The 17,454-nt window shown below is 39.7% G+C and overlaps 1 protein-coding gene across 2 annotated transcripts in view; it reads left to right on the top strand.

Annotated features, from left to right (window-relative positions):
- Window positions 1-489: 489 nt before the first annotated feature.
- Window positions 490-17,454, top strand: part of topaz1 (testis and ovary specific TOPAZ 1) — a 66,451-nt gene continuing 49,486 nt past the window's right edge. The window contains exons 1-2 of one of the 2 annotated variants that reach the window (XM_061882565.1): window positions 490-864; window positions 14,806-16,732. In XM_061882565.1, the coding sequence (XP_061738549.1) occupies window positions 690-864; window positions 14,806-16,732 (2,102 nt within the window). In that variant the 5' untranslated portion in view covers window positions 490-689. The remainder of the gene's footprint in view (window positions 865-14,805; window positions 16,733-17,454) is intronic. The other variant, XM_061882564.1, reaches the window with a different exon arrangement.

The raw sequence follows: 17,454 nt of genomic DNA on the forward strand, positions 1-17,454 counted from the left end.
GCAGAATGTGTGGCGGGCCGGTAAACGATTAGCTACGGGCCGCACTTTGGACACTACTGGTTTAAGTCATACATTTCGGGCAATTTTGAGTGATGAAAAAGTTTAGATGTTTGGTAAGATCTTATTCAAGAAGTATTAATAAATTAGTTTTCTTGTTGCAAAATACAGTTCCATTGTTTGCTCTGCAGTAAGAGCTCGGAACATTTTAAGCAAGAATAGTGTATGATTCTATTAGAAGGGTAACACTACGATAAGATAGTTTGCGTGCGTAGTTAATATTGGTTTAAGCAAGAATATAGTGTATGAGTCTTTTAGAGGGATAACACTCCAGTAGTTATAGGTTACCATTGATTGATTAACATGGACCCCGACTTTAAACAAGTTGAAAAACTTATTCGGGTGTTACCATTTAGTGGTCAATTGTACGGAATATGTACTGTACTGTGCCTTCTGCTAATAAAAGTATCAATCAATCAATGCCATTTTCAAACGATCGTGTGTTTCAAGCAAACGGTTGCGCATGCGCACTGCTGCCAATTTGCGCGGCTTTCAGTGCAAGCTATTGCGCATGCGCACAGGCGCCACCACACCTAGGACCAAGCCCGTAATGGCCTCCCGCCTTAATTAACATTTCCCCGTGCTGTAACTTCACTTGGGACAACAACCTTTCCTCTGGTGCTTCTTCAACGATGTCGCCGTCGTCGAACAGGCTCAGACTCAACCGAAGCAGAATAAAACACGTCGCTTGTGTGAAGGCGGCGCGGAGAACAGCAGGCCGCCAGGCGCCCGTCGACGTGGACGCCGAGGCCAACAATGGCGGTTATCTTTCTCGTGGAAGTCGTGTGGAGCGGCGCGGCTTGACAGGCAAGTAGACAAGAGTGTGTTGTTGCTGAGATAAAACCAATAAGAGTCTTGAATTGTGTTGTTGCTGAGATAAAACCAATAAGAGTCTTGAAAAAGTGGCGAGGAGCCTCACGAGGCCTAACTTGGTGACGTCATAGTTGCCACGAGGGCGAATGGTTGGTGACGTCATAGTTGCCAGTGAAGGTTGGAGGTCAAGGATGGAAACAATAGATGCTAACCAAAGATTGAATACTGGCCAGGTAACGCACGTCATTCAATATTTGTATCAAAAAGATAGTATTAGCAACTAAATGCACCTGAGAGTACATTTTCTTACTGTTGGTGACATCATAGTTAATCAATCAATCAATCAATGTTTATTTAAAAAGCCCAAGTGTCCCAAAGGGCTACACAAACCACAACGACATCCTCAGTAGAGCCCTCATAAAGGCAATGAACAACTCACCCCAGTGGGACATTGACAATGACTATGAGAAACCTTGGAGGGTCCTCTCCAAGGTTTCTCTTAGTCATCATTGTATGCAAGTTAGAGCATTAAACACACCCTGGACCTTTTTTACGGGGGTTACTGGCCCCTCCCCTAACAAATAATGTAACTATTTAAGTTATTGCAATTGTTTTCTGAAGACACTGCTTTTATTTCCTCTATGCTGGTTTCATTTCTTCCTTTTTTAATCATCATAAGCTGGACAAACAACTTTTAACACCAACAACGACTATTGAGAAACCTTGGAGCAGGGGTGCCCATTACATCGATCGCGATCGACTGGTCGATCTCGGAGGGTGTATCAGTCGATCTAAGCCAGGCATTAAAAAATAGACATAAAAATGAGCAATCATCAATCATACCAAGACTTCACTTTCGTCAGTTGTTTGACATTCTCGGCACCCGAGGATCTTGTGAGATGACGCTGGCTGCTGCGAGCTCATATTTAAGAAAAAAATCACTAACAGGGCGGACGCAGAGAAACACATTTTATTTCTAGAGACTCCGTACCTACTGTCAAACCTCTAAAGACCGACTGCACAATTCCTGTCTTCACCATAAAAGACCTGTTTCATCCTGCCTGTGCTAACAAAATAAGAGTCTCAGAAAACTAGCATGCACAAGCTAGCAAGCTACGGAGTTTGATGCCAATGTATTTCTCCCCCGCCCTCAACGACCGCTTTCTCACTTGCTTGCCCACCCGCACACTCACTGACTTCACTCACCTGCTGCCAGACATTAAAGGGCCACACACATATGCTACTCTCATAACAAAGTGTTTAAAAACGAGTATGCAAGTTGGACAAATGAGATGCCAAATCCAACCACTTTCATGTGGTATTGGACAGAAAGGAAGACTTTTTTTTTCTCCTCCATTTGAAAATGCGGACGTTATCAGCACCACTGTCTAATTCCAATGAATGCAAGTCATCAGAATCAAATACACCAACTTATATTGTTGTCTTCATGAAATAAAGGAATCTATGTGTGTTAAACATGCTTTTATTATCATTAAACACCATTAACTTGTTAACAAAAATGTCTCTTTCATAAATAAATAAATATAAATTATAAATAGGAATGAGGTAGATCTCCTCGACTTGGTCAATTGAAAAGTAGCTCGCCTGCAGAAAAAGTGTGAGCGCCCCTGCCTTGGAGGGTCCTCTCCAAGGTTTCTCATAGTCATCATTGTATGCAATTTACAGCATTAAATGCACCCTGGACCTTTTTTACGGGGGTTACTGGCCCCTCCCCTAACAAATTTTGTAACTATTTAAGTTATTGCAATTGTTTTCTGAAGACACTGCTTTTATTTCCTCTATGCTGGTTCCATTTCTTCCTTTTTTAATCATCATAAGCTGGACAAACAACTTTTAACACCGACAATGACTATGAGAAACCTTGGAGGGTCCTCTCCAAGGTTTCTCATAGTCATTGTCGACGTCCCACTGGGGTGAGTTTTTCCTTGCCCTTATGAGGGCTCTACTGAGGATGTCGTTGTGGTTTGTGTAGCCCTTTAAGACACTTTGGCTTTTTAAATAAACACCCCCGGGAAGAGCTAGACGAAGTGGCTGGGGAGAGGGAAGTCTGGGTTTCCCTGCTTAGGCTGTTGCTCCCGCGACCCGACCTCGGGTAAGCGGAAGATGATGGATGGATGATTGATTGATTGAACTATGACGTCACCAACAGTAAGAAAATGTACTTCCAGGTGCATTTAGCTGCTAATACTCTTTCAGTATCATCTTTTTGATACAAATATTGAATGACGTGCATTACCTGGCCAGTATTCAATCCCTGGTTAGCATGTTAGCTAAGCATCTCTTGTTTCCATCCATGACCCCTGACCTTCACTGGAAACTATGGGGTGGGGGGGTTGCCCACATATGCACTACAGTGTTTACAATGTACTGTAATACTGATACATATTATTTATGTAAGTATTCATTTCTCATTGTTTACTACTGCACAGTAATTGGAAGGTAAAGAACTATCATAAAACTAACAATAAAATTGACTCATTTCTAGGGATGATGTTCGAAACCGGTTCTCCCAGTTGTTCGATAAGAAAAGAACCGATTCTATGTACTCATCCCTTTTTGAGAACCGGTTCCCGTTATCGATGCCACTATAGCATGGGTGTCAAACTCTGGCCCGCGGCCATGTAATTTAATTTGGTCCTGGAGGCAATATCAAATTAACATAAGAGCTGGCCCGCCGGTATTATACAGAGGCGGTGCCGCTGTAACACCGCATTCACCGCTAATGCTCAACCCTCCTGATTTTCCCGGGAGACTCCTGAAGTTCAGTGCCTCTCCTGAAAATCTCCCATGGCAACCATTCTCGTGAATATCTCCCAATTTCCACCCGGACAACAATATTGGGGGCTGTGCCTTAAAGGCAATGCCTTTAACGTTCTCTACAACCTGTCGTCACGTCCGCTTATCCTCCATACAAACAGTGTGCCGGCCAAGCCTCATGTTATAAGCAGCTTGTACACACTCATAAGTGAATGCAAAGCATACTTAGTCAACAGCTATACAGGTCACACTGAAGGTGGCCGTATAAACCACTTTAACACTGTTACAAATATGCACCACACTGTGAACCCACACCGAACAAGAATGACAAACACCGCATTCACCGCTAATGCTCAACCCTCCTGATTTTCCCAGGAGACTCCTGAAGTTCAGTGCCTCTCCTGAAAATCTCCCTGGGCAACCATTCTCGTGAATATCTCCCAATTTCCACCCGGACAACAATATTGGGGGCCGTGCCTTAAAGGCAATGCCTTTAACGTTCTCTACAACCTGTCGTCACGTCCGCTTATCCTCCATACAAACAGTGTGCCGGCCAAGCCTCATGTTATAAGCAGCTTGTACACACTCATAAGTGAATGCAAAGCATACTTAGTCAACAGCTATACAGGTCACACTGAAGGTGGCCGTATAAACCACTCTAACACTGTTACAAATATGCACCACACTGTGAACCCACACCGAACAAGAATGACAAACACATTTCGGGAGAACATCTGCACCGTAACACAACAGAACAAATAGCCAGAACCCCTTGCAGCACTAACTCTTCCGGGACGCTACAATACACGCTACCACCTCAGAGGTTTATTTGTTCAACCTTGGCCCGCGGCTTTGTTCAGTTTTAAATGTTGACCCTCTCTGTATTTCAGTTTGACACCCCTGCACTATAGTAGAGAAAAAGAGTTGGTTCTTTATTCGAATCCCGACCCACAGGAAATGCCCTGTTGGACATCACAGGAAATGACGTAGCTCAGTCATTAGGCGTCAGGTACAGAAAGCAGCAAAAATAATGGACCCGAAAAAAACGCCTCAAGGCATGGCTTCATTTTACAAAAAAATACGACGAGGAAACGGCAATATGCAATTATTGCCAGGCTTCGCTCTCATGTAAGGGGGAAGTACAACAAGCATATTGAAACATGTTCAGGCCGCGCAAAACCTGAACGATCAAGAAGCGTGGCGTGTCTTGGACATGTGGAGAAGCAGCGACAGAGATGACCAAGCACGCCCATCTTCCTCCGCTTCAACCTGCAGCCCCAGTTCCAGTGATAGTGCCGGTGAGTAACTAACGTTAACTGTTGCCGGTTCATTTCCATATTTGCTCACTTGCAGCCTTAAGGCTAAAATAACGTTACCTCTTACGTCAACCAGGACTGCAGTAATGTTAGCTAGACTGATGTTACCTAAACATAGTCAGTGGCTAACGGTAACGTTACCCTTAGCCTTTTTGTGTGTGACTGATAACGTTTAGGGTATCTTGTAGCCTACACCGCTCCAGAGTTTGCAGGTCTGTCTAATAAACTAGTGCTTTCTTTCTTTCTTTAGTTTATTTCGTAGAGGAACACACATACAGCATAACACAGTCTCATATCATTTCATTTTACATCATGTCCGAAAAGGAGTAGGAAGAAGCAAAGCTTATTTAATCCTACCCCTATCCCACTTCAGAGCGTTTACAAATATACCGTATTTCCTTGAATTGCCGCAGGGTATATAGTATGCGCCTGCCTAGATTTTCTCCCGGTCAAACTCGTTTTGCATAAATAATTAGCGCATGCTTAGCATTACCGCCGGCTCAGGATTAACGCCGGGTCAAAAGTAGTTTCGCAAAATATTTTTATTACAGAATGTCTCGAATTTCCGCCGGTTCAAACTCGTTTCGCCAAATGATTAGCATTTGCCTAGAATTTCCGCCAGGTCAAACTCGTCACGTCACGAGTGACACTTCCCCTGTCGCCATTTTCAAAATGGAAGATGCTGATTTCAATAATTTGAAATTGTGTACAGGGAAGAAGATGAAGAGCTATTCAGTAGGATTTAAGGTCCAAGCTATTGAATATGCTAAACAGAACAGTAAGCAGCTATGTTTTATTAATATACCGTAGCTGCGTGTGTCAAATATGAGTCATTAAATGACTCCCGCCTTCTGGTGGTAGAGGGCGCTAGTGATCCTTCTTGCGACTACTCGGCTGCAGAAGAAGTGACAACAAGCAGCAAGAGTGAGCAGCGGTTTATTTTTTCCTCTCACTTGCACTTTTAACATGGAGGATTACATATCTAAAATAAAACAGTTTTCTAAACTGGACTTTCAATCGAAGCAGGAGGTAATAAAGGAAGATCTCCATCGAGACAGACTTTTAAAACTGAAGAAAGATAAGGAAGACTTCTATAAACAAGTTATTGATGCTTTTGATCAGAAGGAGCTGCGCATGGACTTCATTTATAAGTAAAGGTAGACCATAATAATGTTTTTTTTTTATTAAATGTGCTTTTCATGATGGTATTCTTACATTACACTCAAATTTATAAGCGCAGGCCTAAATTTACCGCATACCTTTGGTAAGCGCCGGAGTGAGAAGAGGTTTTAAATCAATTAGCCCCCTGGCGGCAATTCAAGGAAATACGGTATATGTAATTTACTGACCTTTTAATAATAAAATAACATCTGTGAATTAGTATATACAACAGTTTTGTAATATGTAATTCATTAATTCAGTCATTAGTATAATGAGATGAAGTATATCTTTTTTTCAATAAGGTTGAAAGTATTTCTCATAATTCTTCTTTGTACTTTGTAAGCACTATTAATTTGAACAACCTCTTAAAGTGGATCATATCAGTACAATGTTTAACTTCATTACTTAAAGGCCTACTGAAATGAGATTTTCTTATTAAAACGGGGATAGCAGGTCCATTCTATGTGTCATACTTGATCATTTCGCGATATTGCCATATTTTTGCTGAAAGGATTTAGTAGAGAACATCGACACGTTCGCAACTTTTTGTCGCTAATAAAAAAGCCTTGCCTGTACCGGAAGTAGCAGACGATGTGCGCGTGACGTCACGGGATGTGGAGCTCCTCACATCTGAACATTGTTTAAAATCATGGCCACCAGCAGCGAGAGCGATTCGGACGAGAAAGCGACAATTTCCCCATTAATTTGAGTGAGGATGAAAGATTTGTGGATGAGGAAAGTGAGTAAAGGACTAGAAAGAAAAAAAAAAAGTCTTTACAGTGGAAGCGATTCAGATGTTATTAGACAAATTTAGAAGGATAATTCCGGAAAATCCCTTATCTGCTTAGTGTGTTACTAGTGTTTTAGTGAGATTATATGGTCATACCTGTACAACCCTAACCCTAACACTGCACTTTTTTTAAGCACCAGTCGATGTGTGGTGGCTCTGCCCTTCGCAAGGGACCCTCTTCGAAACACGATTTTTCGAAATGATCGCTGCATAATACACTGCACTTTGTGTATGTGGTCCAATCCAACCGTGTTCGCTTGACCGCTCTGTTCCATAGTAAAGCTTCACCGTCATGTTTCGTGTATGTAAACAATGAAACACCGGCTGTGTTTGTGTTGCTAAAGGCGGCCGCAATACACCTCTTCCCACCTACAGCTTTCTTCTTTGACGTCTCCATTATTCATTGAACAAATTGCAAAAGATTCAGCAACACAGTTGTCCATAATACTGTGGAATTATGCGATGAAAACAGACGACTTATAGCTGGGAACGGTGCTGGAACAAAATGTCCTCCACAATGCTTGACGTCACACGCATGCGTCGTCATATCGCGACGTTTCAGCAGGATACTTCCGCACAAAATTTGAAATTGCAATTTAGTAAACTAAACCGGGCGTATTGGCATGTGTTGCAATGTTAATATTTCATTATTGATATACAAACTATCAGACTGCGATGTCGCTAGTAGTGGGTTTCAGTAGGCCTTTAATCCATTCCATCATTTATTTCCACATACTGATATGCTAAAGACTTAATAAGAGACACCCTAGTCTTCACATTCAGCTAATTTCCCCCCTAATTCTATGCTGTGTCTGTCACTCGTTTCCCCTCCAGGACAAGGACGTGCAGTCATTCCTGGTGGAAGCCACACCGATGGAGCACAGAAGGTTTAGATACAGACTGGAGGAGGATGTCGTCAAACCTATCTGTGTCCAAGCTAGTTCCGCGCCAAGTGAACATGTTTTTTCCACGATTAGCAAAGAGAGGGTCAGACTTGACCCGGAAAAAGCAGACATGCTAATTTTTTGGAAGAAGAATTGTTGATTGATGACTGTGGCGTTCTTAGTGTCATAGTGTGTGTAGTTAGTTTGTTCCAATAACAGCAGAAGTGCACCTTTTGGAGAGCTGTATTATTTTCAGTTTTGTGCCCAAGGGACTAATTTTATTTAACACTATTATTATTATTTATACACTTAAAGTGATCACAGAGACTGGTTGTTTTTGTGTTACTGTATATATTTGTTTTTCTGAAAAATCTCTCTTAATATACTTTGGGTAACAACAGTCAATATTTATTTTATTTTATTACGGGGGTAACAACAGTCAATATTTATTTATTTTATTAATTTTTTTCTTATAAAATAAAATTGAGCTTTTGTTAAACCAAATATTGTTTTTTTTTCCATATACAACAACTTTTCTCAGTGGTTCTCAACCATTTTTCAGTGATGTACCCCTATGACAGGGGTGTCCAAACTTTTTCACTGAGGGCCGCACACTGAAAAATCAACGCAAGCAGGGGCCATTTTGATATTTTTTTTATTTAAAAAAACTATACAATATATGTGTAAACATATACATTTAGGCCTCCACTCAGGTTTGGTCCCAGGGACACCACAATATTTTGGTCAAAAAAATATTTAAAATGTGTCATCATTTTGACCCTAAAGGGAATAAACAGTAGAAAATAGATGCACGGAAGGATGAGTGTCATTATTTTGTATTATTGTTATTTAAGGTTTAAATCTCTAGATCAACCTTAGGTCTATTTGTCAATAAAACGTTTTTAAAGATTTAAGTTGTATGCCCCTTTTTGTCAAAGAAAAAAACCCTGTTTTGTTATGGAAATAAAACACAAAATATGCAAAAGTTTCCCCCAATAAAATGTTAAAGTGGAATATTTCAGATTATATAATTGGAGCCTTAAAAACGTCAACACATAACATTGATTTTATTTATTTTTTATTTTTTTTAGCAATCACACACACAGAATCCTACTAAAATTATTGGGGATCCAAAAGTCCTACACATTAAAAATAAAAAACTTTTTTTTTTTTTACTGTTTACTTAAAACACAATCGTCTTGAGATCAACTTCAGATCATCTATCAATTGTAAATTTTATTGTTGTTTATGTTTTTTGTTTGTTCCTATTAGGCCCTTCTTTAGAAAAAAAACAACTTGTTTTTTTATATGGCAAACACAAAATATGCAACATTTTCCCCCAAAAATGTCTCAAAGTGGAATATTTAATGTGACATTGATTTTGATTAATGATTTTTTTTTAAAGAAAATAACAACCTGCATGACAGCTTTGTGTTATTAGAGTAAACATTGCAACATTTTCTTGTCACATTTCACCTGTTTGCTCTTTTATACCACTTTTTCTGTTTTTTATTTTTTCAATCGTATTTTTAGAATGTGCTTAGGGCTGTTAAAAAATAACTGTGGGCCGCTAATGGCACCCCTGCCCTATGAACATTTTTTTAATTCAAGTACCCCCTAATCAGAGCAAAGCATTTTTGTTTGAAAAAAAGAGATAAAGTAAAATACAGCACTATGTCATCAGTTTCTGATTTATTAAATTGTATAAAAGTGCAAAATAGTGCTCATTTGTAGTGGTCTTTTTGAACTATTTGGGGGAAAAAAATTATAAAAATAACTAAACACTTTTTGAAAAATAAACAAGTGATTCGATTATAAACAAACATTTCTACACATAGAAGTAATCATCAACTTAAAGTGCCCTCTTTGTGGATTGTAATAGAGATCCATCTGGATTCATCAACTTAATTCTAAAGATTTCTACACTAAAAAAGAAATCTTTAACATCAATATTTATGGAACATGTCCACAAAAAATCGAGCTGTCAACACTGAATATTGCATTGCTGTATTTTTTTTCACAGTTTATGAACTTACATTCATATTTTGTTGAAGTATTATTCAATAAACATATTTATAAAGGATTTTTGAATTGTTGCTATTTTTAGAATATTAAAAAAAAACCCTCACGTATCCCTTGGCATACCTTCAAGTACCCCTAGGGGTACACGTACCCCCATTTGATAACCACTGACCCATCTGGATTTGATTAGAGAATCGATAAGGAATATGTTCCATAAGCGAATTCGATAATTTCTTATCAATATATTAGGGGTGTAACGGTACGTGTATTTGTAATGAACCGTTTCGGTACGTACCGAACGAGTTTGTAAGCAAAAGTCTTCACAAGCTGCTCTGCTTTCTGCCTCTTACTCAACAGCAAGCATTGTACCCCCCACACAAACATCTGATTGGTTACACACAAAGCCAATCAGCAGTGCGTATTCAGAGTGATGTAACAGCTAATCACCAGTGCGCATTCAGAGCGATGTAGTCAATGCTTCAGCGTCGAGCAGATATTCGTTTAGCAGGGAAGCAGCGGACAGCGTACTCTCCCCAAATTATAAAAAACACTTCCCAGTCACAACAACTTTTACTAACATCACTATGAGCCCGTTGACCTTCTAAAAAACTTAAACTGCAGCTCAGTTCGCTCGCAGTTCTGGTTTGAGGTGAAGGCTAACTAGCTTTTAGCGTAACGTTAGCTCATTTTGCTGTGTGTGTGTGCGCGCGTGTGCGTGTTAGGGTCAGCAAAGCCCTGTATGTCTGTTATTTCATTGAAGTCCATGGTGTTCAGGGATGAATAGTCTCTCATATTGCTATTTTACTATTTTTTTCAGCTATAGCTACGTTGATCTTTAGTAATGTAGCAGCCTAATTTTGAATGGCAGGGTCCCTGCTATCACATGTTGATAAAAATATAACATTTACATAATAAAAATCAACTACAGGCTTCATTTTATTTTTAATCAAAGCAACAACTTTAGGCATTTTAATGTAGATTAACGTGGGCAGAATTATTATAGTGTCCCCAATTTTAAAAGGATAAAGCCATTGATTACAAATTTGGTAAATAAATAACCAAAAAATTTACATTTTTTGTTTTCTTACTGTACCGAAAATGAACCGAACCGTGCCCTCTAAACCGAGGTACATACCGAAATTTTTGTGTACCGTTACCCCCCTGCAATATATATAATTTCTTATTTCTGTAAGCAAACATTTTACATGAATAGATATATTGAACATCCTAAAATGCATTTTTTTACAACGGGACATTTGGCTTTATAATTGTATTTAAAAAAAAATCTGTATTACTTTGCGCCATTATCTAATTGACAAGTCCGGAGACTCATTTACTGTAAATCACATGTAGACATCATGTCATGAGGATATATATACATTCATGCTGGTATCACATGTAGACATCATCTCATGATGATATATAGATAGATATATATATATATATATATATATATATATATATATATATATATATATATATATACATATACATTCATGCTGGTATCACTTGTAGACATGTCATGATGATATATATATATATATATATATATATATATATACATTCATGCTGGTATCACATATAGACATGTCATGATGATATATATATATATATATATATACATATACACATTCATGCTGGTATCACATGTAGACATCATGTCATGATGATATATATATATATATATATATACATACATACATACATTCATGCTGGTATCACATGTAGACATCATGTCACGATGATGATATATATATATATATATATACATAAATTCATGCTGGTATCACATGTAGACATCATGTCATGATGATATATATACTGTGTATATATATATATATTCATGCTGGTATCACATGTAGACATCATGTCATGATGATATATATATACTGTGTGTATATATATATATATATATATATATATATATATATATATATATACACACATTCATGCTGGTATCACATGTAGACATCATGTCATGATGATATATACATTCATGCTGGTACATCTTCTGAGCCCTAATGCAGTTCTGGGATTGAGATGAGTGAGTATTCTTTCCTCACCGCTTGGGTAAAGCAGTGCAGTTTGTCCCTGAGGTGCAGGTAGACAGCTGAGTCTAGACCTGAAGACTTTGTCCGTCTGTGCTGTGGCATGCGTCGAATTAATGGTTGTTTTGTTTCCCCAATATATGAATCGGTGTATTCATTACTACACTGGATATCATACACCAGATTGTTTTTGTGGGTGTGGGCTGTCTGGTCTTTAGGAAGTACAAGTCTCTGTCTCAGGATGTTGCCTGCTTTGAAGTGTACTGGGATGTTGTGTTGGTTAAAAATGGAGTTTCTCACATTGATCCGATTACATATGGAATGACAATATTCATAGACTCCAATGACCTGGATGAGTGATCACATTCATAGACAAATTAAAGTGATATAATATATTATAGCCCCCAGAAGAAATCACACAAAGTCTGACACTATTTTAATTACCATTACCAATCTTATGATTGATTACCAATGGTTCAATTCCAACAGGGTTTATCTCTAAAGTAACCCTTTGTGACGTTGTCTGAAACTCTAGGGTGAGATGGGACTATTCTCGCTTTTTGCTACCAGATTTTCTGAGAACCGAAACTGTGTATTTCTTCAAACAGGACATGAGAGTTGCCGGATTTCAGTCAAGTCCCCATTGTGACCAGCGCCAAAATACCACAGTGCCGTATCTGAGAATGCGGTTGTCTGATATCACACAAAGTCTGACACTATTTTAACTTCCATTACCAATCTTATGATTGATTACCAATGGTTAAATTCCAACAGGGTTTATCTCACGTGCAAACATTTTGGTTTAGTGAGGCTATGCTTCCCCGGAACACTTACTCACTGTCGGCCAATCACATTTCAGGCCTGGACGGTGTGTTTGCCAACATGGGAAAAATGGACATCAAATCCAAACCAGACAAACATAAAGCATTAATATTCGCTAGTCGTTACAGTATGAATTGATATATTTAGCTCATTATTTACGCACTATTGACAAATGATGTACCGAAAACTCAACCATCGAAAAAAGACATTGATCACAGGAAACTGCGCTGAACCGGATATACGGTAAACAAAACACACAACATTGTCTGGAGCGTTCTCAGCGATGTCTGTGATGTAGACGGGGTTTTTTTTTTTTTGTATATTACCGCGCTTCTACGAAATATGCAAATATTAAGAGGACAGTGGGAGCTTTTAAGGAGAGAAAGTCCAACTGGAGCAGCAGCGCCAAGCAGGTGGGAGGTCTTTCTTTTCTTAGGGACATGAAGGGACAGAAGTAAAGTCTCTAAACACCAGTACATTCTATAATACCTCCAGAAGAAGATACTAGTTATGTTGATAGTTGTTTTTAATTAAAAAAAAAAAAGGTCATAAAAGTCTGTAATCATTTGAAAAAATCTCAACAAAGGTCATTGTATAAAATCCAGCAACAATTGAAAATATGGCAAGACGATAAAAAAAAAGTTACCTTAATTTCCGCACTATAAGGCGCACCGGATTATAAAATGCACCTTTAACGGATGGCCTATTTTAAAACGTTGTTCATTTATTAGGCGCACCGCATTATAAGGTGCATAGAATAGATGCTACAGTAGAGGCTGGGGTTACGTTATGCATCCTTTAGATGGAGCTGCGCTAAAGGGAATGTCAACAAAACTGTAAGATAGGTCAGTCAAATTAATAGATTACAAACCAGCGTTCTGACAACTCCGTTCACTCCCAAAATGAATAAACAGCTGTTTTATTATTTTCCCCGTTTCAATAAACGCGTAGAAAACGGTCTGATATTGTTACGGTAAATCAAACGTTCGTGCAATCATAATATAGTAACACTCGAAATAGTGCAAAGCAATAATATATCAATAACTCAACGTTGCTCAAACGATAATGTCAAACAACACAACACACAAAATAAACATGTGAAGCTCACTTTATTAAGTTATTCCTCATCCACGAATCACTCAAATTCTTATTCTTTAGTGTTCCAATCAAACAGTTGGGTGAATACGGCATCCAACATGCCCGGCTACGTCTCGTCCAAGTCGTCATTAAAGGAGTCAGTGTCGCTGCTGTTAATGTTAAATTCTCTCGCTGCTGCTCTATTCCCGTGTTCTACTGTGTGACTGATCGCCTTGAGTTTAAACTCTGCGTCGTAAGCATGTCTCTTAATAGGAGCCATTTTGGGGTCTTTACATAAACACACAGAAACGGCACGCCTCCCGCAGTCATATATCCCAGCATGCACCACACGCTTCTTCTACGGGGGAAAATGAGGTTGGCGGCTGCTTACCGTAGAAGAAGAAGCGCAAAACTTCTTCTAAGGGGGGAAATTAAGTTGGCGGCTTACCGTAGTTGCGAGATCTCCATCCATCCATCCATCCATTTTTCACCGCTTATTGTGGCTCAATATTAGTCCATATATGAGGCGCACCGGATTATATGGCGCACTGTCAGCTTTTGAGAAAATTGTAAGATTTTAGGTGTGCCGTATAGTGCGGAAAATACGGTAATACTAATTGATAACAGATTTGTTTTAAACGTATGTATAAATTTTAATGTGTATTTAAATAAAATCATAGCAAATTTTGCAAATTACTCTGACCACACCGCCACAGGTACCATGGCAGTTTAACCAAAATCCTGATGATGCACACATTTAAAAAAAAAAAAATCATATTATTATAGTATTAACATGTATTTTGTCATACAATAGTTAATAAAACAAGATTTGCAATAAAAGCTAAAAAGTGTGTCAGATTTTGTCTTTTTACATGACTTCAGTAAGTCAGAAGAAATTATGTGCTTTTTGGAGGACATTTCGATGACATTGATTTTTTTTTAAATGTTCTTTTATTCATTTGATGGGAAACAAATAATGCAGGCAATATGAAACACAGTTTTTTTCTTCTCCCACCCCCTTTTGTTTCCATTTGCAGATGTTGATGGAACTGTGAATTCCATCTCTACTTCCTTCGCTGGTTCAGAGGTGTCTTTAAAAAGACGCTCACAAGCATCCACATGCACTATCTGTGGCCACTCTAAATGCATTTCCCCTCAGAGGAGAACCCAAGTCAAACTTGTGGCAAAAAGCTTTGACCTCTGTCCAGAAAAGACATCCAGGGAAGACGTCAGGCTAGGCCGCCACCCTAAAGTAACCCTTTGTGACGTTGTCCGAAACTGTAGGGTGAAGTGGGACCGTTCTCGCTTTTTGCTACCAGATGTTCTGAGAACCGAGACTGTGTATTGCTTCAAACAGGACATGAGAGTTGCCGGATTTCAGTCAAGTCCCCGTTGTGACCAGCGCCAAAATACCACAGTGCCGTATCTGAGAATGCGGTTGTCTGGAAACCGGAGACAACCAGTAGAAAATACAAAGAAAGAGAGTGGAATCAATTCTACTGCAAGTCGTTTCTCAAATGGTAGGGACAGTGATGTCTCTAAAACATCCTTCTGGTTTGGAAAGGCGGGTCAAAGCTCAGGTGGGAATGTTAGAACAAAAAGACAGGACCTGGACAACATTTTAAAGGAAGTGCAAAAATGCAGTCAGTCATGTCCAGAACCTACACTCAGGAAAGACAACGGTGTCCCTGAAGAACCTTGCCCTAAAAAGGTAGCGCAAGAGACCCCAGAATTGTTCAGTGACGACCAGGCAACTTTCACCTGCCAGAGGGTGAGGGTCCATATTAGAAGAGAACACTATTCATGTGCACGCACAGACAAGGCGTGGCCCTTTGCTGACAATGGACCCGCCCTTTTGAAGCTACCAGCAGACAGGCAAAGGTTATCTCCGCAGCATCACCAACCTCTGGGCTCGTTAGGAAGGCAAAGCAGTGACATTCACCATGAAGCAGATCTAACAGAGGGTGTAGGACACAAGTCTTCACATGAAACAGAAAATAATTCACTTCATGCAAAGAAATTAACTGTAGGTCTTCCTGCAGTTACTACTACCTCCTTCACCGCGAGTCAGCAATCAGATTCTGGTACTGACCTACTGTCAGTTGGTCCATCCTCGTCAACGCATTCCCCTTCAGAACTTGGCTTGAGAGGCTCGCTTACAGACAGGCCTGTGTTCGCCTTATCTCCCATCCCCAAGGCTGTTTGGAGTCCAACTTCTTCACCAAGCGCTTCCATTTCCCAGGGTTCACAGCAGTCCTCCTTCCTCTTACACCAAGAGATAGGAACACATGACAGCAGCCCACCTTTAAACTATGAGTTGCCTCCTGCAATAGACAAGTGGGATGAAGAATACATGGAGAACACTCAAAGTGAGTTTGTACTTCCGCCTGTGCTTTCTCCATTTAATTCACCAAAAGGAAACTTCTCTAGCCAAAACATTTCACTCGACAAAGACGTGATGAATACGCTTTTGCCACGAGTCTTCATCAATGGTTTGATAAACCTGGGAAAGGGTAATCAATTGGATGTAGTCTCCTCTGATCTTGGATCCCTTCCTGACCATCTGGCAAGAGAAACTCAGGCTTCTCCCTGCAGTGTCGGAGATGTGGACAATCGGACTCATGTGGAAACTAATGAAGCACGAGGTACACCTGAGAAACCTCCATCGGACCAGACACCAGACCGGGACCATTCCACTACGGAACTACGCTCTCCTCTGAGTACTTGGAATGGTGATAGAGGTGGAGAGCCCAACAAGGAGCAACCGCCATCTTCTGTGGCTGCTCGGCCGTGCGTTTTGGATGAGCTTACAGCGTATCAACACGATATACTGCTCGTCGACGTCAACCACGATGAGTCGGAGCTCTTTGAGGACCTACCCCAGGAGAGTCTGCTAAAACTTGGTCCTGTCAGGGTTCAAGTAAACCAAGTGACGTCTCGTGCGCCGCAAACTATGAAACCAAGGTATGTAAATCCTGGTTTAAGATTCTGCATATTCCCCGCCTGACCTCAGTTTAATCCTTTTGCCATTCGGTGAGCAACAAAAACTATTTAGCTCATTATTTTCTTTTGTCGCTATTGAACAAAGCCACCTGGAGGTTGAACTAACAATCACTTTTGTTGTTCTCAACGAGTATATCTAGTATATGTACACACAGAAGAAATAACTTTGATAGCTGCGAGGACGAGCGAGCCATCCTACACTGGCGCCTCGGTGCAGGATCAAAAATCAGCTTCAAGACCTTTTTGTCACCCTATTTATGATTTGAAACATTTTATAAAGTGTTGCCTGCTGTCCATTTCCTGACACAAACCACAGGGTGGTGCTGTAATACAGTAAAAGTCCATATGTTGGATTGGCTTGATATTCAATGTGCGCTAAAAAAGTACCCACTGTAACTTTAAATGGGAACTGCACTTTTTTGGAATTGTGCCGATCGTTCACAATCATTACGAGAGACGAAAAGAAAAAAGATATGGTTGCAGTCTAACATGTAAAAATGGTCTCGTTCTCGGTGGTAAGCAATGCAGCTACAGTAGGACAGGATAGGTCTTTATTGTCATTGCACAAGTACAACACAACTTTGTTTTCAGCACAAACCTGTTCAAGATTAGACAAACAAACAGTGTACTGGGTTACAGAACAAAAACGCTGATATGGCGCCCCGTAAAAGATGGGAAAAAGG

Source organism: Nerophis ophidion, linkage group LG21 (assembly GCF_033978795.1).
Source record: "Nerophis ophidion isolate RoL-2023_Sa linkage group LG21, RoL_Noph_v1.0, whole genome shotgun sequence".
NCBI classification, from domain to species: Eukaryota; Metazoa; Chordata; class Actinopteri; order Syngnathiformes; family Syngnathidae; genus Nerophis; species Nerophis ophidion.